Below are 24,428 nucleotides of genomic sequence, written 5' to 3' on the forward strand. Positions count from 1 at the left end.
CTCTGCTAGACAGAATGGAGGTGATTTCTATTGCTGGGTATATCACTGATGAGAAAGTTCATATCGCAAGAGACTATTTGGAAAAAACTGCACTTGGAGATTGTGGCGTCAAACCTGAACAGGTCTCACTTTAATCCTATTCTCCAATTGTGTCTCTTTTAATTTCGGGGAGTAATTGTCAATGAATCAAATACTTTTAGGATTTGCTCAATTTGTTCATACTATCTGCAGGTTGAGGTGAGTGATGCAGCTCTTCTTTCATTGATAGAAAATTACTGCAGAGAAGCAGGTGTTAGGAATCTTCAGAAACAGATCGAGAAGATTTACCGTAAGGTAAGTTTTGCTACAACACTCTGAATGGTTTCCTTAAGCCCCCAAAATCTAACATCATTTTTCTTTTGTAGATTGCTCTTAAATTAGTGCGTGCAGGAGCAGTCGCCGAAGAGCCTGCAGTTGCAAGTGATCCCGAAGAAGCTGAAATTGTGGCCGAAGTCGGCGTAGTTTCCCCAGAGAACCATACTGATAAAGAAAACCCTGTGTCCTCTGATTCTTCATTGGAAGAATCAAATGAGGAGGCCCAAACCGAGAAGATGGCGTTTGAAAAGGTAATGATTGATGAATCAAACCTTGCGGATTATGTAGGAAAACCGGTATTCCATGCAGAGAAGCTCTATGAGCAGACACCGGTAGGTGTTGTGATGGGTCTGGCTTGGACATCAATGGGTGGTTCAACATTGTACATAGAGACAACTGTTGTGGAGGACGGGGAAGGTAAAGGTGGCCTGAATATAACGGGTCAGCTCGGTGATGTGATGAAAGAAAGCGCACAAATTGCTCACACAGTCGCTAGAAAGATAATGCTAGAGAAAGAACCAGAGAATCAGTTCTTTGCAAACTCCAAGCTTCATCTCCATGTCCCTGCAGGAGCCACCCCCAAGGACGGTCCAAGTGCAGGCTGCACCATGATCACATCTTTATTATCACTTGCCACGAAGAAACCAGTTAGAAAGGATCTTGCAATGACCGGAGAAGTTACACTAACTGGAAGAATTCTTCCTATTGGTGGGGTAAGTTAGCAACTCCAGACGTCTCTCACTCTGTTAATTCTTTATTTTTGACATTTTACCGAATTGCTGCAAGTTTCTTACACAAAATCTCTCAGGTGAAGGAGAAAACTATAGCGGCTAGGCGAAGTGAGATTAAAACAATAATATTTCCGGAGGCAAACCGAAGAGACTTTGATGAGCTGGCGGAGAATGTGAAAGAAGGGCTTGAAGTTCACTTTGTGGATGATTATGGAAAGATCTTTGAGCTCGCCTTTGGCTATGACAAACAAGAAGACTGAAACAACAACAGACGAGTCAAATTCACCCTCGTCATCATTTGTTGTCTCCCATCTAAACAACAANAGAGAAGCTATATGAGCAGACACCGGTAGGTGTTGTGATGGGTCTAGCTTGGACATCAATGGGTGGTTCAACATTGTACATAGAGACAACTGTTGTGGAGGACGGGGAAGGTAAAGGTGGCCTGAATATAACGGGTCAGCTCGGTGATGTGATGAAAGAAAGCGCACAAATTGCTCACACAGTCGCTAGAAAGATAATGCTAGAGAAAGAACCAGAGAATCAGTTCTTTGCAAACTCCAAGCTTCATCTCCATGTCCCTGCAGGAGCCACCCCCAAGGACGGTCCAAGTGCAGGCTGCACCATGATCACATCTTTATTATCACTTGCCACGAAGAAACCAGTTAGAAAGGATCTTGCAATGACCGGAGAAGTTACACTAACTGGAAGAATTCTTCCTATTGGTGGGGTAAGTTAGCAACTCCAGACGTCTCTCACTCTGTTATGTTAATTCTTTATTTTTGACATTTTACCGAATTGCTGCAAGTTTCTTACACAAAATCTCTCAGGTGAAGGAGAAAACTATAGCGGCTAGGCGGAGTGAGATTAAAACAATAGTATTTCCGGAGGCAAACCGAAGAGACTTTGATGAGCTGGCGGAGAATGTGAAAGAAGGGCTTGAAGTTCACTTTGTGGATGATTATGGAAAGATCTTTGAGCTCGCCTTTGGCTATGACAAACAAGAAGACTGAAACAACAAGAACACACGATTCAAATTCACCCTCGTCATCATTTGTTGTCTCCCATCTAAACAACAAGACCATTCTTGATTCATTCACTTTTCTTTTTCATTCAAGAAGAAAGTTATTTGTGTTAACACTTAAGTCTATCAACTCTTGTATCTTGGCGGAAGCAAGATTCACTCATACTTAATAACAGACTATTACATTAGAACGAAAGAAGGAGAATTATCCTATTATTTGCATTTTTTCATTCAATAAAAGTGGAAACATAAAAGAAGGAATGCTCATATTATACATCGTGTGAGAGAATGCTCCTCGATATCGGCTACTTACACTTCATCTCGATTCTCATGTCAGAGAAACTATCAGAAGAAGCATCTAAAAACAAACACCAGAAGCATCTAGAATACCGAGAGAAGATCAGGCTCTACTAAAGCAGAAACTAACCCTTCCCTTTGCCTCCATGTTCTTCTTTGAGTACCTGAGACAAGATCATTAACTAAATCATCAACCAAAGTAGATACTATCTCTCCCTCAATGTCAACGCCTTCTTCATACGTCTCTTTCTCGAAATCAAGCCATCTCCCTTCGAAACTGCTCATCTCTTTGTCAACAAGCTCATCCATCATCATCTCTCTCATCTTCTTCAACCCATGAATCTCTCTGTTCAGTTCTTCTGCTAACCAATCTCTTTGTTCAAACAAAAACCCGCCCTTGCCTAATAGCTCTCTGCAGCTACCCATAAACATCCGCTCGCACTTGAGAGCTAAGCACTTATTGACAAAATCAAACAGTGTCTTTCTGTTGATTTTGGCTGCTGTTGCTTCTCCTCCGCCTTCCATTTCATCAAAGAGGCTCGCAGGTAAAATGTCAGTGGCCATTCCCAGAGCAAATTCTTTCACCAACAGTTGGTCAGACCTGAGGATCTCGGATATGTACCCAAGTTCCCAGTCGAGCCTTTCTTCACCTTCTGAACAACTCAGTGTTATTACAGATTCTGAGAACTCGGACTCGTCTTGTAATTGGTGCGACTCATTTGATGAAAACCAGGTCGGTTCTTGGTCTGATGAGGACTGTATTGTCCCTGTAAAGCCCAAAGCGTTAGACATCAAAGTAGCCGCAAATCTAGCTTTCATGTAAGCCATCAGTTCCTATTGAGTGCAAGCAAAGAGTGTTTTCGCACAATACATGTATCTTAGGGATTCAAGTTTTGCAGGCTGAATGTTGACTTTATAATATGCATTGATCTTATTGATTCGGTGGGACTTGGGAGAAAGAAAACTAAACATTTTTTTGTAAAGTATTGAGAAAACAAACCGTATTCTGCGGACTGTCTGCAATCTAAGAAACTCTTGCTGCAGGAGCTTCTGAGATCATCTGCTTCAGTTACAGTGCTAATGCTGCTAACTTCGAGCTCTTCTGCTTGTATCTTTATTTTCAGAAGAAATTATACAAAACATAATTAGTTAGAAAGCCTTAAATAACCTAAATATATTTTTACAAGTAGAAACAGTGCCGGTCTAAAACTATAGAATGCAAAATATGACTAATAAGAATTTGCATACTTAATCTCTTAGATGCAATAGGAAGGAACTAACCTGGAATTTTTGTTTGTCATAGAATGAAGTGCAGTCAGAAACAGATTCACTCTCCGATAAAACTTTATCCAGACCGTTTTGAGTCGACTTTTCATATTCTGATGCAGATGAAATCATCCCGTTCACCTCATCCTTTGGAATGGACCATGAAGACTCTTCTTCGGTCAGGCTACAGCTAGAAGACTCAAGCTTAGAAGTCAGCTCTCTGAGCTTTTGCTCCAACAAAACATTTAAGGAATCGCCGCCAATCACTTTGAAACTAACTGCAGATTCTGTGTCTTGATCAATTCCTTGGGAGGAAGATAGTGAATCAGATGATAAGCCTTTGATGGGGGATGAGAATGTGAACGAAATCACATCCATTTCCTTTTTCCGATCATTTTTGCCTTTGCTCAAGCCACCATCAATGGTGATGTTACATTTGATCAAATTTTCACTCCTTTTGGTCCGTTTATCATCAGAGATTCCAGATTTTTGCATCCCATTAGGGAGCTTTTTGCTCCGGGGAAGAGTCTTTTTGCGTGACAAAGGTAAAGAAGTATTCTTTACCATCGCGGCCGTTGTTAAACCCAAGTGCTTTGATAACGATCCACTTTCCACTGGACACTTGTTTACAACTTTGTTATTTACTTTGCTGCTTTTTTGGTTCGAAACAGAGGTCGTTGAAGGTTGGTTGTCTCTGCAGTTCTGTTTCTGGTTATTCTGCTTAAGCATACTCTTTCCCATGCTGATGGGAGCTCCTCTAAGACCATTCTGGCTTTTGACTATACACTTTTTAGCTTCTGCCTTCTCCTTTTGGTTTGCAGAGTTTCTGGTGACACTTACGGGCGTTGTACTGGCTTTTGCTTGTGCGGATACATAAGATGATGGCTTCATTTTACCCTTCAAACCATCAGAACTGATTTTTCCCATGAACTTACTAGTTGACGGCGTCATGAGTGATGTTGAGGTTCTCTTCTCGTTCTGCTTTCCTCTTTGGTACTTAAGGTTAAAGTTATCATTGGAGACTTGACGGCTAGACATTTTCTGTGCAGCTTCTAATTTCTCTCTTAAATCTTGAATCCTCATAGGAACTGATGAAGGAGAATTAGATGGCGAAAACCGCGTTCTAGCAACCATCCTAGGACTTGGGTCAATCATTCTTGAAGCCGCTTCCATTACATAAATAGGGTTCCTGGATGGGACAAACCCAGGACTCCGGATAGGAGACAGGTGTCTATTGTTGGTAACACATATTGGTTTAGCCGACCTGGGGGGAAAAGTCTCAGATTGAAACCGTTCAATCGGTTGGTTGCGCCCATTATTTGTTCTTGAATCCAAACGGTCCCAGGAAATACCATCATAGTCAGTACGGAGATTTACATAACCAAGATTCTCATATGCATCCCATCTGTTGGTGTTTCGTGAAGGTCTGAGGAAAAACGGATCAAGATCGGGATTGAATCGAGGTTCCTGGACATTTGGTACCGGTAGAGACTCTAAACCCATAAGCCTCGCAACCACACTTGGGGCTCTTGTCCCCTGACCATCATCACTGGTAACAGAAGATGCACAACAGCTCGAGTCACTTTTCGGGTTGTAACTTGAACTCTTTCCAGTCTCATCAACCTCAACCTGTACAAAAGATAACATCAAACCAAATTTGTTCCTCTCATCCGCTAAACTAAGACTAAAGCCACTTGACAAAAACAAGGGAATAGTATTGAGATAACTCACAAGAGAAACCTTCGACTTCAAGAGGTTTTGAGCAGTCTGTTTTATCTGCTTTGATTCTTCTGGTACAAAAACAAGAAGAACAAGAAGAAGTGTGATATGTAAGTTACTAGAATCCAAACAAAGATCAATTTTTACGTTCTTATATACACAGCATTATAAAACAAATGAATCAAAACTTGTTATCAAACAATAACCAATTCTTCCAAACAAGAAGTACATTGTCTTAGACCAACTATTTCTACATGTCACAGAATTCACAAGAACTGAACCAAACATTTCTAACTATTTGTAAGCATTTACAAAAACAAGAACAGCATTGTCTGTAATCATAATAAAATCTCATTCAACCAAGAAGTACATTGTCTTAGACCAAACATTTCTACATGCCACAGGATTCACAAGAACTAAACCAAATCTTTAAAACTATTTTCTCAGCATTACAGAGGCAAATACTGCAGACTCACCTGAGAGTTCAGAGCTGCTGGAAGAGAAGAGCTTTTCACGAGATTTTCCAGGCCAATCGATTAAATAAAAAAACCTCCTCTGGATCGTTTCCTTTCAACAACTTCCATTTTTATTTCATCTACAGATAAAACAATCACTGAATCACTTCCCTGGGATGTAACTAGCAAGGTGTAATCTTGATTCCAAAACAGCAGATAACCAAACGAAACCGCACCAAAAACAGCATAAACCTTAATAATTCACCCCAACTCTTAGCTGAACTAAAAGAAGATTAAGACAGTTTCAGATAAGGCCACCACAGGATAATACAGATCAAACATGAACCCAATATTACCTATCGTGTAACTTCAGATGCCAAAGACGTCAACTTTAACTAATGGGCTCACCCCATTTGAGTTAATATCCAGACACCCTTGTGGAGAAATCAACCGAATTCGAAGATTTTGAGACGCTAACAGCAAAATGTGACAACGGGAAACAAAAACCCAGAAATGCTGGGGACTGTTCACGCACAAAACCGATTAAAAACCTAAACTTTAGCGTTTAACCAGAAGATCTATCTATCTAGCCCTAAAAGCTAGCAAACAACACTAGGGGTAGGGGGTGGTCTTGTGTTCCTCAAACACAGTAATTGAGAGAATTGGAATTGATGCAAAGGTATTAAAACACCAATGAATCTTAGAAGAAAGAGAGAGATTCTTGAGAAATGGGTCAGATCAGGGAAAAGGTTAAATCAAACGAGGACCAAGTAAAGATAGATTTTTAAGATTTGGGATTTGGGTAGAGAAGACAGACCAATAGATGTGCAGACGCAAGCAGAGAACTCTGAACAAAAACAGATACTTCACAGTGTGGATTGATGTGACAAGAGAAGAGAGCGAAGGAGTGAGAGAGATGAGAGAGAAACAGAGTGTTTGAATTTTCCAGTCTTCTCACTCCACCTCTGAAAAAATATTTAATAAACTGTTTTTATGTTTATTTTTATAATTTTGGTGTCTTATTTATTGTTTACATCTTTCAGTAAATTAAAAAAAAAAATTACGTATTAATGATCTAAATAAATGGTTAGAGCAGATAAATGATAACCGCTGAATCTTGGTAGACTTGACTGAATTAGTGAATCTATCTTTGCCAAATCTATTGGTGGTTTTTAGCTAGCTAAATAATTTTCATTTTAATATAACTAAACTTATACAAATATTAATTACAGAAATTTATTATGAATCATAGTAGTTAAATATATAAAATATTTAGTAAGCTTAGATTACAAACATAACTATCATATTAAAAAAAATATGTTGTTGCAAATAAATAATTATTTGTTTAGTTTTTCTTAAAAAAATAAAATATATTAAATAGAAAAGTACAAAACATATCAAATCTATATTATTCTCAGTATTTTTTTTAACCAAAAACAAATAATAAGGTTTAATTAATTCAATAAATAAAAGAATGTAATGGAACCATTATGATAAAACATCAAAAATTTCACAACAGTTCCATAAATACAAATGATGTAATATGTTGTTTCTTCCTCATGAATTCCTTAATAAATCCACAAATACATGTTATAATTTACAGCCTATATCGTTTATTTATATATAAAGTGTAATGAAGAAAAGGAATTTGTGGACCAATACAGTAACGAGAAAAGGTTGAATGATCATGTGGAGACAAATTAGGCTATAGATATGTTTGTAGTAGCAAAATGAGAAATGGGGATGATACATACGTTTCTACTTTTCAGTTATAGAAAAAGGCAAAAGCTTTATAGTAAACAGTGCAGAGGTCTAAATAATATGCCAAATCGTAATAGTTTACTTGCTACTATATGCTATGGATTTTGGGAACCACAAAATGGGTTTCCTGGCTCCACTTCTCTAAGTATATAATTTTTTTAAAACATTACTATCTCATTTTTCATTATTTTTATTACTATAATGCTTATAGAAATCACAATCAATGTACTCAAAATTACCATTTTTTATATTTATATATATTTTTAATTTATTGTTGTCGACCACCGTTTAGCATTTTGTCGACCACTTTCTAATATTGTAATTTTGTTTGTTGTTTGTTATCGTAAATAGACATCGCTATGAGTATGGATGGTAGCGTTTGATGTCAAAAAAACAAAAAAAAAACAGTAACGTTTCAAAAAATTTAAAACATAAAAATTACATGGTAATTTTAATCTAATAGTTTAGGATAATCTTATTGATATGACTATTCTGTCTACTGATATTTACATACTGCATATATTGTAGTATGTTGTTTAGAAAAAGAAAAGAAATACATATGCATATATATATATAAATAGTTCCAATAGTTGGACCGATAATATTAATGCAATTGGAGTTATTAGGGTATTGTTAAGAACATCACACGTCCTTCGGATCACCTTATCAAGAATGTTGTATAAAATCAGATTGTAAGCAACACCAAAAATGTAAACATGGTTGGGGCACAGATATTTGTATATATTTAAGCTTTTGAAATAATTCGGCACGTCAAATTAATTCATGTAAAGACTTAACATCACATCCTCCGTATTGATTTTTTAGAGAAACTTTTTTTTTTTTCAGATTAGTTGATGTTCTCACTTTTCTAGATTAATTCGTTTTTATATCTAAAAATTATTTGAATTTTAAAGTTTATTTTACCTTTGGTTAAATTTTGTTCTTCTTTAGAAAAAACAAAATAATGTATGTACAAAAACATTTAAATGTCAGAGGAGTATATATATTACATTCCATTACTATTTTTCTTGAAGTTTTCACATTTTGATATATGCATAAGTAAAAAGTATATCTCTGTTTGAGGTGGCTCTGTTATTTTACAAATATCAAATCATGGAAAACTACAAAAAAAAAAGTGAACTAGATTGAACCAAAATAAGATCGAAGTATATGCACACAAATATAAAACCAAAACATGGTGATCATACTAATATGAAATGGAAGAAACTTCTCAAGCTTCCTGCGTAGCTGCTGATTTTTTCAGGTTTGAAGTTCGGGATGGGAAATCAATCTCGTTTTAGTTTGACAATTGGCTTAACATTGGTATTCCTATGCAGATTACAGGTGAAGGTTGGAACCTCAGATCCGTTGGCGGCTTGGGCCTGAAAGTTACAAAGGCTACTTCTCCTCAACATAAACATGGAACCAGATCCGAAGGTCAAACCAAGCAGTTTCTTGGCACAAGGTGGTCTGGTTTCCATAGTGTGTCCCATGTTATGCGTTCATCACTTGGCTTGCCGTCCAGCAGAAGCTCACAACTGGTGCTCGAATGAGGATTTGGGGTCAAGTGTAGTCTTGTCCGCTATGTGGTGATTGGTGAGACCAACAAAAATCACATACCTTTACGATATGGAGTTATCTTGCTAGAAATCTTTTGGGATCAAGAATCAACCCTGACTAGGACATTGGAATCGATCGGACCTAACTCTCGCAATGAACGCTGGATAAATTCCCTTGAGGGATCCATTGATTTACAAGGGCTTTATATGCAGCTGAGTAGGTTACAAAGTACTCCACATATTGTGGGATATATACAACAAGATATATACGATTGTAGCTAAGTAGTTGAGACAGAATATCCTATATTCTATTCTATATTATATCACCCTCCCGCAATTGAAGCATCAAGTGACCTGATGGTTAAGCTGGTTCTAAACTCGTTGAATAGACATGTTGGTAAGCCCTTAGTGAAGATGTCAACATACTGCAGTGAGCATGGGACGTGCATCACTTTAACCTCACCTATAGCTATTTTCTCCCTAACAAAGTGTATATCCAGTTCTATATGTTTTGTGCGCTGATGCTGAACAGGATTATTCGCCAAGTAAACGGAGTTGATGTTATCACAGTAGACCAGTGAAGCTTTGTGTAGCGGGAGATGAAGTTCACGCATGAGGTTTCGGAGCCAAGTTAGTTCAGCAACGACATTGGCAACGCCTTTGTATTCAACCTCTGTACTTGAACGGGAAACAGTGGTTTGTCGCTTTGCAGACCATGATACAAGATTTGAACCAAAGAAGACACAATAACCAGAAGTTAAACGCCTAGTATCTGGACAACCTGCCCAGTCCGCATCTGTATATGCAGTAAGAGTGTTAACATCGTCGCGAACCAGTTGGAGACCTTGTGTCGTTGTACCTTTTATATATCTGATGATCCGTTTTAGTGCATTCATGTGGGGAACCCGAGGATCATGCATATAGAGACATACTTGATGTACCGCATAAGCTATATTTGGGCGTGTGAAGGTAAGGTACTGCAACGCTCCAGCAAGGCTCCGATATGTTTTTGGATCCGGTATTGGTTCGCCTTCTGCAGCTGAAAGTTTGGACTTCAGATCAACCGGTGTAGCACACGGTTTACATTCAGACATGCCTGCTCGGTTGATGATGTCTTGAGCATATGTTGGTTGACTTAAAAACAGCCCCTGTTTGTTATAGTCCACCTTTATACCGAGAAAGTGACGAAGCTTTTGTTCTGTCATTAGAAATTCTGACTTTAGGTGTCCGATGATTTTCTGCAGAAGTCTCATAGATGATGCAGTTAACATGACGTCGTCAACATAGAGGAGCAAATAAGCCATATTCGAGCCCTATTTAAACACAAACAAAGAGTTATCAGCTTTACTCATTATGAAGCCTAGTTTGATAAGAAACTTTGTGAACCGTGAGTTTCATGCCCGGGGAGCTTGTTTCAAACCGTAAATTGCTTTGTTGAGCTTGCAAACATGGTTTGGGAACTCTTTGTTGACAAATCCTGGAGGTTGGTGCATATACACCGTTTCTGTCAAGTCTCCTTGAAGGAAAGCATTCTTCACATCTAATTGATGCATTGGCCAATTCAAAGCAACTCCAACATCTAGGACAGCGCGTATTGTCGCTGGTTTTACAACTGGGCTAAAAGTTTCTGTAAAATCAACTCCCTCCTCTTGCGACTTTCAATTTGCAACCAATCTTGCTTTGTGTCGTGTTAGTAATCCATCTTCATCATACTTGTGCCTGAAAAGCCACATAGACCGAACAATATTGACCTTTGGAGGCCTAGGTACCAAATCCCAACTCTTAGTTTTAATCATAGCACCATGCTCATCTGTCATAGCAGGGTTCCAATTTGGATCCAATAGAGCTTGGTTGTGACCTTTAGGAAGAGGTGATTTGGTCGTGGTAAGAAGGGAGGTAACCTTTTTTGGTTTGGGTATACCTGATTTTGAGCGAGTAGTCATTGTGTGGCTTGGTTTAGGAGGCACATTTGACGGTGGTGTGGGGAGTGAAGGAGGGTTGAGTGTTTGGCTATGTGGTTGAGGTATTTCTGGTGTTGGTGTTTGTAATATCTGTTTAAAAACAGGTGCAACATCATCATAAACTCGTGATCAGCTGCTGGGAATTTATCTTCGATAAAGTGAACATGGCGAGAGATGATGATTTTGTTGGTTTTTAAATCCAAACAACGATATCCTTTGTGATGAGAAGGATATCCAGGGAATAAACAAGGCGTTGTCTTTGGGGAAAGCTTCGAGAGGTTTGAATGATTTAAGCTGGGAAAGCATAAGCATCCAAAAATTCGAAGGTGAGTATAAGTTGGATTTTTGTTGAAAAGAAGAGTGAATGGTATCTTATTTTGAATAGCACTTGAAGGTAGAATGTTTAAGATGTGAACAGCTACGTTCAATGCTTCAACCCAATAAGATGGTGATAACCGAGCTTGAAACAAGAGAGCCCAAATAGCATTGTTGATAGTTCTAATCATTCGCTCAGATTTCCCGTTTTGTTGGGAGGTATGTGGACAAGAAAACCGAATTTTGATCCCATGTTCATCACAAAAACCATGAAATTGGTTGTTGTTGTACTCTCCCCCATTATCACATTGTAAAGATTGGATATGGCCATTGAATTGAGTTTTGATCATTTTTGTATAGTGGTTGAACTTTGAGAAGACCTCACTCTTCCTTCGTATATGATAAACCCATAGATAGTGTGTATAAGCGTCTAAAAACAGAACATAGTATTTTATCCCACTGATGCTAGGAACAGGAGATGTCCAAACATCGAAATGAACGATTTCAAAAGCTTTGGATACAGTAGATTGAGAAGAAGCAAAAGGCAATTTTATTTGTTTTCCCAAGTAACAAGGTTCACAAGGCTGAGAAATTTTGTTTTTCTTACAGATACCCAAAGAATTTGAAACAATGGAATTAAGACTTTTATTATTTGTGTGAGCTAGACGCTTATGCCAAAGTGAGGGTGTGGAAGCCAGGAGAACAGTGGAAGTGGTCGGAGTTTTATTGAAAAAAGCTGGAAGAGAGTTGGGATCACCCTCACTGTTACATCGGAGAAGAGTTTCCCTTGTCGGAAGGTCCTTTACAGAAAAACCAAAAGGATCAAATTCAACGGTGCACCAATTGTCTGTTGTGAACTTACGAACAGAAATTAAATTTTTGACAATCTCAGGTGTGACTAGGACGTTTTTGAGGGAAAGAGGTCTGGAAAGTGTTTGGATAGAGGAAGATCCGACACAAGATACTGGAATTTTGGAACCATTTCCTACTATCATAGATTGCTTTGTGCCATAATTAAGTTTAGAGTTGAGATTACCTGTAGAGGAAGACAGATGTGCCGTAGCTCTAGTATCCATTATCCAAGCGGTCGGATCAGTGATGGTCTCCATCATTGGAGTTGATGGCTGAATTTTCATGAGATGTGCTTGCTGGTGTTGAAACGGCATCGCTTGCTGCGTTGCGAATGATGGTCTATATGGAGCTTGAGGCCATTGTCCATAATAATTGGGCCACACTGGAAATGGGCCTTGCCAGAAGGGAGGAGAACCCTAATTTGGAAACTGAGGACGAGATTGATTGTTGTTTCGACCTCCTCCCCTCGATCGATTATTAGAACGATGGTTTCCCCTGTTGTTGTTGTTGAATTGTTGACGTTGAGTCGTTTGGTTGTTGGGTCGTGGCTCAGGCGAGGAAGTTGCTACCGTAAGAGCCGTCGTAGATGAAGAATGATCGAAATGAGTAGAAGTGCGCCGATTGGTCTTTTTGAGGCGTGATTCCTCTAGCTCGAGCATCGACTTCGCAACTTCAAAGGTTGGAAAAGGGTCTTTGTGTTTGATTACATTGATTATGTAATCAAATTTCTCATTGAGTCCATTGAGAAGATACATGACCAACGTTCGTTCATTGACTGGAGCATTGACATTGGTGAGCAAGGCAGCAAGAGATTTGATCTTCTGACAATACTCTTGAATGGTCTGATCGCCAATCTCCTGATTCTGGAGTTCATCATCAAGTTAGATGGCTCTTGCCTCCTTATTGTTTCGAAACTGATTTCAACACGTCGCCAGACATCACATGCAGTACCACCTGTTTCAAACGATGACCGAAACAGATCTGGAGCAAGGTAACCATAGTTCCAAAGCTTGACTAAACCATCACGTTTGTACCAGGCCGCATCGTTGGCATTAGCGGGAAGCATAGTGCCATCAAGATGTCCTAGTACATCGAACATGAGACAGTGAGTGCGAAACAACTCTCTCCAAGCATCGTAATTGTGATCATCAAGATCGAGAATTATAGGAATGTGAGATTTGATGTTGGTGACACCAAACACACACTCATAATTCGCTTGGGGAGCAGTCATTTTTAAAGAAGAGAAAGAAGGAAGATAAAAAAGAAGAAGAAGAAGAAGAAGAAGCGGAAGAGAATATCAAGAGCAAGGCTCTGATACCATGAAAGCTGGATAATTTCCCTTGAGGGATCAATTGATTTAGAAGGGCTTTATATGCAGCCGAGTAGGTTACAGAGTACTCTACATATTGTGGGATATATACAACAAGATATATACGATTGTAGCTAAGTAGTTGAGACAGAATATCCTATATTCTATCACGCAAGACTTGTTTTTCAAGCATGCATCTATTCTATTTGGCAAGAACGTAACGGAAGGATCCACGGTAAGCCATGGCCAGGCCCGGTCCTTCACCAATTCTAATGAAACATTCGTATTGGGCCTCAAAATTTCGAAGCCCATTTTGGAGGCTTTTTAAAAAACTAATAAGGCCTCAAAATCTCATAATTTTGTAAAAAGACCTCCTAATTTGAAAAATGTCCAATCTCCCAAAAAATCCAAAATTAGTTAAAAGACTTCATAATTTAAAAATATCCTATAATTAATAAAATAGGTTTTAAAATCAGAAAAAGTTTCCATAATTAGTAAAAAATCCCAAAATTTTAGAAGTTGATACATAATTTTTTTTGACAGCCCCATATAGTTAGCAAAACAAATATCAGCTTTTAATATTTTATTATTTTTAAAAAAGAGAAAATTATAATATTTTTTTTTGTATTGGGTAATGGATTTCACCGGACCGGCACTGGCCATCGCACTCTCCGTTGACAATGAACCGTTGTACACAGCCGATGCCATTGACAAGACAATAAAAGCTAGACTTGCGTCTCTCACGCCACACACGGAAGCAAACGAATCAGATCTTCGCACCCGTTGGTCCAGTTTAATAAATCTCCCAAGCATGTCATAGTCGTTCTTGTCTCTGTAACTTCCATTGCTCTATTTTTATAATGCTCTGTCTCCAACCATTGTATATTTTTCTTTTTGTTGATTAAAAATGATAACATTCCAACAAAAAAAATGAAATGAAGTGAAGATCATATTATATTCAAATCCAAATAAAATCGAATTGATCGTTGGTTGGTTCTGGTTGGTACCAAACTTAACTTCATTTTAAGCAAAAATAAATCTATATATAATAGTAATATGAATAAATGTCACTAAAAGTTGTGTTTTTTCAATCGTATTTTTTGGATAATTTTCCAAAAAAATCATAGAAAATTTTATTACGTGTGTTACTAAAAGTTGCAATTGTTCATTGTAATGGTTTTTTTTTGTAAAGTTGCAACTGTTCATTATAGAGTTGTGTTTATTGGAACATTCATATCTTTTGAAATCTATATATGTATTTGTAAGTTTAAACTGTTTTCATTTTTTTGTCATGACACAAAATAATATAGAATTTCAATTTCAAAGGTTTCTATAGATTTCTAAATTATTCTCTAGCATTCATTCTTTTAAAAGTAAAGAAATTCCTCCAATTTTTTATTTAACAAAATAGTTTTAGAATGGTGAATCTAATTTACAACTTTTAGTTAATTTTAAATATAAAAATTTATTAAAAATACCTATAATTTTTTTAAGAGTTAGATCGATTATATAATGAGTTTTTGGATTTGACTATTGAATTTGGTAATAAAAATGTCTTCTATTTAAAAACAGTTTATATGGATTGCATACATCATAACTGAATAATGCATTAACATTACTACAAAGTCCAGATCTGAAAGATATCCTCAAGCTATATGGCTATCTTGTATATTTTTTATTTGTGTTGGACCCTTTAATTGTAGTAAACGTGAAATGAATCGTTTGAATTTTTATTTTTTCTAGATAAAATTTCAACTGTTAGAAGAAAAGCAATGATGTTTGTCACTTTAATATAAAAGGAGGATATTTTCGTTAAATAATTTTTTATATTTATTTTTAAAAAAAATCATACAGTTGCGTCTGTTTATTGTAGAGTTGTGTCTTTACCATAAAATATCTATATAATATATTTATTTTGAAAAAGATCGTATGGTTGTGTCTGTTTATTGTAGAGTTGTGTCTTTTACAATGAAAATCTATATGATAATAACAATCTGAATAAATACCATTACCAGTTGTGATTTTTAATAGTATCTTTTCATTATATAATTTTTTTCTTTTTTTAAAAAAAATCATACGGTTGCATCTATTCATCGAGAGTTGTGTCTTTTATCATAAAAAAAAAATCATTTAGTTGCTTCTGTTCATTGTAGAGTTATGTCATTTTGCCATAACTTATTTACAACTTTTTGTACCAATAGTTATGTTTATCTAAATGTTTATATCTTTTGAATATTTGTCTATTCTTAGATAACTAACAAATCAATGAATCATTGTTCGTTGACACAAATTTTTTCGTTTCATGATAAATCTAAATAATATGAATTTTCATATTCATTATCCAAGATTATTCTATAATCAATCTAAAAGATTTTAGAAATGATTATGGTAATATAGAAATTTAATCAGCTTTAGTTGTGCAACTTAGAATTGCATTTATTTATCGTAACTTTTGAAAAATATGTAATTTTTTAATATTTAACTATTTCGTCTTTTATTTTTAGAAGTTATGTATTTTTATTATAATTATTTGTTGATAAATTTTCACTCGAGATGAAAATTATTTTATTTTAAAATTATTTTATCAGAAAACTGTATTTACTTATTATAATCGTTCGTCTGATATTCTCACTTAGAATCACTTCGTTACAATATTTTTTTATGAGTAATATATAAATATCAATAACTGTTATGATGTTTGTTACTCTTTACAATAATTTTTCATATAATATCTTATACTTATAGTACATACAAATTATTTAATAATTTGCCTCGATACAAGTAGAGTTGACTCGATTCATTATGATTTTATTAAATAATTTTTAACTAGAGTTGAGTCTTTTTACCGTATTATTTTTTATTATAAGGTATGCAAGTTAAGCTCCCTTTGCAATGACGACTCCAAATTATTTTGATGTTGTAAGGATAACCAATGTTTTCCCTCTCTTTCACACTTCTCACTGCTTCCACTTCCTTAATCGCCCCTCCCCCACATCATGCCTGCAAGTTTATCTTTTACACATTATATATGTAAAAGATTTGTCTTGGCCATGCATGTGTTAATGGTTTATGTGTTTGTTCGTAATATTGGTTTATGTGTTTTATTAAACACATTAGTATGTATGTCGGTACAAAAAAAATGGTATTGTATCAATTAAATTATAATACTATTAATTTAAACTAGTTATTAACAACTTAGTACCAATTAGAGTATATGGTTTCGATTACAATAATTGGTGATTATTGCATGTTTTAATGTCTGACTTAAAAGAGCTTCAGCTAGCTATGATTGTAGCCTGTAGTAATGGTATTGGTAGCATTTGTTTGTAATCAACAACACATAGTAAGTAGTAACATAGCATGACTTCAAAAAAAAAAAGTTAACAGTACTATTATTTTTTCACAAATCGTGCCGAAATACATAAGTTATTTAGGTGGTTTGTAAACCAATTATTATTTGACTGTAAATATTCATGTTCACCCTGCCGGCCCGGATAACTAAAGTAAACTATAATTGGATGTATATGATCTATATTTAACACAATTTTATGGAATTAACATGCAAGAAAGATTCGTTTTTTTACAAATTTTCCAACAAAATATTGTTGCAAGAAAGATCTCTCTGCAAAATCACTTCCGGTGGAGATTGAATCGTAGTTTTTCCAAATTGATTCACCAACTTGATCAGTTTGAACTCAGTATTCCAATCTTTAAAAGGAACATGACTACTAGTATCACCAGCGTTAGAACATCACCTGCCTGCTATAGAGAATCCACCCAAACAAATCTGTTCCTAAAAAAAAACTATATATCGGCAGATGCTCTCACAGTTTCTAGAACTACTACTACTACGGCTTGGTTCCGTTTCAATGGGGAACATACCTGAAAAATGAAAGATGACTTAGGATCTGTGTGTGTGTGAACTCCATCACTTGTTTCTCTGCTCGTACGTGGAAGTTCTCTCGGTCTAACTTGTTAAAACAATCCAACAACATAGCTCACCATGATAGATTCTAGATAGATCTAACGGTATCTCTGAATAATACTTCTATATTCAATTAGAATCTGAGAAATGTAACAGAGTTTGGGAATTACAAATCAAAGAGAGAAGAGCTTAATCTGAGAATGCGTTGATCAACATAGATCAACTCTTGAGCACATCACTTGAGAATAACAAACACAGATTCAACATAATGAGGAAGAAGAGCTTCAAAGCTCTTTTAAGCTGATCCCGTAACGGCCAAAGTCTTTCCTCTCTTCTGGTCCACGTCATCCTCTTCTTCACTTACTTCCTTCTGACGTGACATTGTACAATCGTATCACACCACCACCCAACAACTTATCAAAGCAGCTAATTCAATTCTCCGTTGTGCAATGAGAATCTATTCCAACATGATGATGACTAAGCACATGATTGTGAATTATCAAATCTATAATCAAAGCATATGATTAATGATGTGATTAATCTAAAGCAACACAAGTAGAAAATTTCTCACCGAACAATTCTGCTAATGATTGGGATGTATAATCGTTTTACTCCTAGTTTTAATAATATGAAATATATATATATATATACTAGATAAGGACCCGCCGATATGCGGGTTTAAAATTTTGTAAATAAAATTAAATTTAATAAAAATATATTAAAATATATTGTACTATTTATAAATTATTTTTTTTTGCTATAATACAATGATTAATATTCATATACAAACCTTTTATGTATGTTATCATTGAAAGTGTATTTTTTACACCTATGTATATTGTATGTTACAAATATATTATTTACCACCACCTAGAAAATATCCATATGAACAAATTAAGCCAACTATTATATGTCTCTTTACTTTCACTTTTGCATAGTTTCTTTAATCAATAAAATTGTTGGTTCAAAAAACATTTTGAATAAAAGATAAATTACATCACTATAGTGTACGACTAACCATGGAAAGAACCTCAGTTCTGTCCTCTTCCCTTTTAGAGAGAACCTTGCCTCCAACTTCCTCCACCATAAAGAGAATCTTCGCTCCGCCTTCCTCCCTTGGAGAGATAACCTTGCGTCCAACCTTTCCCACCTTCCTTTCTTGGAGAGATAACCTTGAATCCAACCTCCTCCACCATAGAGAGAACCTCGGCTCTGCCCTCCTCATGTGTGGAGAGAACATGTTCACGTCTTTTAGCTATCTCAAAGTTGCTTGCTCCAGCAACCAATAAAACTAACCCTTTTTTAAATCTTTTGATACTAACTAATATTAAATTTCCCAATATATTTCATGGAAGTTTCTTTGACACACCACGATGTAGCCTTTGTCTCCAAGCTCCTATGGATCTATCAACAACGATTTATGTTTTTCCAATCTATCTATGTTTGTTGTAGGCTTGTATTTGATTAGCCTATTTGATCCAACCATTAGGTTGATTTATTACCTTTTGAGATTGAACGAATGGTAACAATTATGTTTGCACAAAAAAGGGTCTATGACCAACCAATCAAGGTTGAAAAATTAGAGGAAAATTAATTTGACATAATTAATGAAATAATAGAAAATTATAAGCACAATAATTTATGAATCTCAAATAATTCAAAGATAAAAATATAATTTAAATAAAACAATCTAAAACTACTACAATAAATTTTAAAATACAGTATTAGAAAAAGAAGATGCATATATTAATCTTCCATTTTTTTTGGATCAACATATTAATCTTACCTATTCCAAACTGAAAAAGTAGAAAGTAGGATTATATTTTGGTTTGAAAAAATAAGGAAAATTTGTCTTCCCACTAAAAAAAGTTTGACCAATAGAACAAAGTTGAAATCAATATTTTTGAATAAATTAATTTGTTAGATGAATAATATGAGACGATCTATGTTTATATAGAAGTGAATATTTACATTTTTAGAATTAATAATTTTCTGTATATTTTCCTTAATCATTTTCTATTTTATGAGGAAATTTATTCCAGTGAGCTCATTGCTTTTTTAAAAAAAAATTCTTGCTTCCCACTTTATTGTAAGACGTAATATCGGTCGACGATAAGAACGCTTTCTGTTTAGTTGATCAAGTGTTATATAATCCCTTTTGTTATCTTGCATTTGTGTATTCATCTTTTTTTTTTAATGCTACATGTCCTGCAAATTAATAGAAATAATAATAACACCGTGAAAAATTTGTTAATCCCAAAAACTTTAGTTATTATGCATAAGAAACTTTGTTAACACTTCAAAATCAATGATTGTGTAGTTATGAAATTGTGAAATGAACAAAATTCAAAGAAACGACGACGAAAAACACGTGGTAATATCTAAGAATCTTTTTATATAGTTGCTTCTATTAGATAACAAACAAAATACCTTCGATACTTGTTCAAGAACGATAATGTGTCAAATAAAAGGTTAATAAAGAAACAAAGAAGAAATTTTTACCAAGAAAAACAAAGTTAGTCGAAATTATTTTGTTTGGTGAAAAATATGTCATCATCTATTTGATTATATAGAGGGGTGTATTTACAATCCTTTTCTTTTTAGGATTAACAATTTTTTTAATATAATAAGATTATAATTATCTTATGCATCGTTTTACCCAGCTTGAAAACTGTGATTTTTGATCGTTAAAATTGACACGTGTCACTATCTGATGAGTTACTAACTTTGATATGTGATTTCAGATCGTTAAAACTGACACGTGTCATGATCTGGTGTATTTTTAACTTTGATCTCTGATCGTTAAAACTAACACGTGTCACGATCTGGTGAATTACTAACTTTAAGAACCAAACTTTATATAATAACTAGATGAGGACCCGCTCGATGTGCGGGTTTAAAGTTTTATAAATGAACTAAAATTTATTAAAATTTGTTGTATGTTATATATAAATTTTATTTTTGTTAAAATATACTGATTTATATCCACTTACAAATATTTTATGTATGTTACTATTAAAAGTATATATTTTTACACCTAAATGTACTCTTGTATGTTACAAAATTATTTTTATCACCATCTAGATATAGTCTATATAAACACATTAAACCAAATATAGTACTTTCACTTCTGCATAGTTTTTTAATTACTAAAATAGTTGGCTCAAAACATTTTGAATAAAAGATATATAGCATAATATACTAATCAATGATGTATCATCATAATAATGTATGACCACCATGGAGAAAACATCGGCTCCGCCTTCATCCCTTATGGAGAGAGCCTTGCGTCCAACCTCCTCCACCATGGAGAGAATTTTGGCTCCGCCTTTATCCCTTGGACAGATAACCTTGCGTCCAATCTCCTCCACCTTCTTCCCTTGCAGAGATAACTTTGTGTCCAACCTTCTCTACCATAGGGAGAACCTCGGCTCTGCCCTCTTCATATGTGGAGAAAATATGTTCACGTCTTTTTGCTATCTCAAAATGACTTGTTCCAACAACCAATGAAAGTAAAAACAATTTTCTAACGTCACAAAAAAATCTTTTGATAGTAACTAATGTTAAATTTTCCAATGTATTCGTGATAGTAACTATGCCAAAGTGAAAGTAAAATAGTTGGCTTAATGTGTTTATATATAACATAATATAATAATCAATGATGTATCATCACAATAATGTATGACCGCGATGGAAAAAACCCCGGCTCCGCCCTCATCCCTTGTGGAGAGAACATTGCGTCCAACTTCCTCCATCATGGAGAGAACCTTGGCTCCGCCTTCCTCCCTTGGAGAGATAACGTTGCGTCCAACCTCCTCCACCTTCCTCTGTTGGGTAGATAACCTTGTGTCCAACCTTCTCCACCATAGAGAGAACCTCGACTCTGCCCTCATCCTGTGTGGAGAGAAAATGTTCACGTCTTTTTGATATCTCAAAACAGCTTGCTCCGACGACCCATAAACGTCAAAACCTTTTTCAATCGTCACAAAATCTTTTGATAGTAACTAATGCTAAATTTCTCAATGAATTCGTGGAAGTGTCTTTGACACACCATAATGTAGCCTCTTTCTCTGTAACGCTTCAACCGCTACATTGTTTAGTGAGCCCATGCCTACTCTCAATCCATGGGCTCACCTTCCCAAGTGGGCCCTACATCTATTCTCGGCTTGTGGAACAACCCATATTCGATGGCCGGTTTGTTACGTCTGGGAGTCTTTAAAAACTTGATTACCGACCTTACAAATCAACAAATGATATTTTCTTGTGTTTTGTCCTCCCCCGCACAATTTCGACAATCGCTTCCACAAAGGTCACCCATCATGAAGTTCTCTCAGGACCCTTGACTGAAAAAATAAGTGCATTTTAGTGATGTGTGTGGCTAAATCAATTCTTTTAAACATTTCCGCAAACCATGGTGTCAGAGTCTTTGAGCTCCTATGGATCTATCAACAACGATTTATTTTTTCCAATCTATCTATCTATGTTTGTTGTACGCTTGTGTTTAATTAGCCTATTTTATCAATTCATTAGGTTGATGAGCTTCTATTCGTTATCTCCCTTTTGGGATTGAATGAATAATGGTAACAATTATGTTTGCAAAAAAAAAAAAAAAGGGTTTATAACCAACCAATCAAGGTTGAGAAATTGAAAAAAAAAATAATTTGGCATAATTAAAGAAACAATAGAAAATTATAAACATGGGAATATATGATTCCCAAATCATTCAAAGATTAAAATATAAATTTTAACAATCTAAAATACTACAATAAAATTTAAAATACAGTATTAGAAAAAAAAGACTCATATATTAATATATTTTTTTGGTCAACATATTAAGCTAAACTATTCCCAATCGAAAAAGAAGAAAGTAGTAGAAAATTTTGGTTTAAGAGAATAAGAAAAATTTATCTTTCCATTAAAATATATTCCCAATTAAACATAGTTGAAAACAATGTTTTTGAATAAATTATTTAAATATGAAGCGATCTTTGATTATATAGAAGTGAGTACAAAATTTAGAATTAATAATTAAGATTATATTTTCTTTAATTTTTTTTATATAATTAATCACTTAAAATTTTAAATAAGTAAATAATATTATAATTTCGAATTTTATGAAATATATATAATCTCCTTATAATTAATTTCAAAAACTTTGTTTTTTTTTCTAAATTCTGAATTTTTTTATAATTATCTTTTTTGCTTTATTAATATGTTTTTAAACAAAATATTTTCTTTTTGCTGTAATCAAATTCTCAGATTGATAACTTGACACATGTCAAAATCTCAGATTGATAACTTGACACATGTCAAAATCTTGTTAATGGCTAACTTTCAAAACCTAACTTTATATAATAAGATATATATAATTATTATCAATCAAAATAATATCTAAATTATGAAATTAAAAGAAAGTTGAACCTCAGTTAAACCTTTTCATTCAAATTATAGAACTAAATTCAAATATAAGTTATATATAAATTAAAAATTAGAAATTGTTAAATAAGAATTCAAGAGAAAAAAAATTAATTAAATAAAGATATATATATATATATATATATATATATATATATGTTTTTTGCACAATATATATATAGATATATTTGTTTAATGAAAATTGGAAATATAAAATATTTATAGCAAGGAAAATTGAAAGTTACACACTAAAATCTAATACCAAAATATTTCACTACGGGAAGAAAAAAGTATTTTACAAGGTATCGAATTATTAAATCTTAGTTCAGAAACTTCTTGGATGCTTGGTTCACTAGCTAACATATCTTCTTAAATAACAAGTAACTATAATGTAGATCTATAACAAGTTAACAACTATAGAATAGTCTGACTTATGCTCTCGAAGAACAAACATTTCTCGATCGATTTATTAAACAATTAAAGAGGTATCTTTGAAAACATTTTATTACCCCAACACGTCCGACATTTAATATTTCTAAGGAAACCTTTGGATTCGAATGTTTTTTTTTTGGTGGTATCAGTGTATATTTTTGTGGTGATTTAACAGTATAAAAGATATGAACTCCAACATTAAAACGTTTCTTATGATGTAAAATTTACAATAACAACTACAACTTTAAACTTCCAAAAAAAAACCCTTTAAGACTCATTTAATCTCTCTTCTTTTTTGTTGTTGTGCAAACAGACTCATTTAATCTCTCTCTGTCACTGTAAACTTCATAAAGGGAACTAATTACATATATGTTCTTATGCTATGCGATGAAAGACACATGTGTACAATATCAAAAACATCTATAACAGTGTATACTTTTTTGCTAAAAGAATACAACAAATAAATATAAAAGTATGTATTCAACACTTCTTCTGGCAGATTGGGTCGGGTACTCTCCCCCTGTTAGAACGGCTTGCGTATCGAGGTGTTCGGTGTGAGGCTTTGTGTAAACGGTGTGACTCGGCAGTTGATGTGTCTGCATTTTATAGGGTTTTAACTATAGTTTTTAGGATTGTTTTGAGTCTTTTCTTAGGTCCAAGTGTGCTTTTAGAGTCCTTTTTGTCTTTTGTGAGTCTTTACAGGTTCTAGGTGACTTTGGAAGGAATCTGAGCGTTTTGGGGATGGAAATATGCATCTGGAGCTTAATTGGTTGAAGTCTGATCGAGCTAGAAGGCAGATGAAGTAAGAGCAGAAATTCATTCTGGATCGACTGATCCTTTCGGGATCGACCAGTCCCCGTCCCCGACGCAATCTTTCCTTTTCTGGTTTAAACCGACTTTTTAGGGATTTATTTTACTATTTAACCACGGGGCTCGACCCCTAGAAAGATAACTTTTACTCTACGCCGTTTTTGAGCACTTGTAAGCTTGGGAGAAGATCTCTAATCCTTTCTAACCCTTTGGAGAAGAATTCTGAACCCTATTATCTCTTTT

At 34.7% G+C, this 24,428-nt stretch overlaps 2 protein-coding genes and 1 pseudogene across 6 annotated transcripts in view; 1 reads left to right on the forward strand and 2 right to left on the reverse strand.

The window, feature by feature from the left end:
* The window catches only part of LOC104736710 (lon protease homolog 1, mitochondrial-like), an 8,211-nt gene extending 5,872 nt beyond the window's left edge, over positions 1–2,339 (forward strand). The window contains exons 17-20 of one of the 5 annotated variants that reach the window (XM_010456746.2): positions 38–122; positions 232–333; positions 405–1,067; positions 1,163–1,402. In XM_010456746.2, coding sequence (XP_010455048.2) covers positions 38–122; positions 232–333; positions 405–1,067; positions 1,163–1,345 — 1,033 coding nt within the window. In that variant the 3' untranslated portion in view covers positions 1,346–1,402. The other 4 variants (XM_019234472.1, XM_010456745.2, XM_019234471.1 and 1 more) reach the window with 4 other exon arrangements.
* LOC104736709 lies at positions 2,276–5,983 on the reverse strand (annotated as a pseudogene).
* LOC109128356 lies at positions 12,711–13,525 on the reverse strand. The gene is made up of 2 exons (XM_019234562.1): positions 13,232–13,525; positions 12,711–13,157 (listed from the first exon to the last, which is right to left on the reverse strand). Exons 1-2 carry the CDS (start codon positions 13,523–13,525, stop codon positions 12,711–12,713), a joined length of 741 nt encoding a protein of 246 aa, XP_019090107.1.

This window comes from Camelina sativa, chromosome 13 (genome assembly GCF_000633955.1).
Source record: "Camelina sativa cultivar DH55 chromosome 13, Cs, whole genome shotgun sequence".
NCBI lineage: Eukaryota > Viridiplantae > Streptophyta > Magnoliopsida > Brassicales > Brassicaceae > Camelina > Camelina sativa.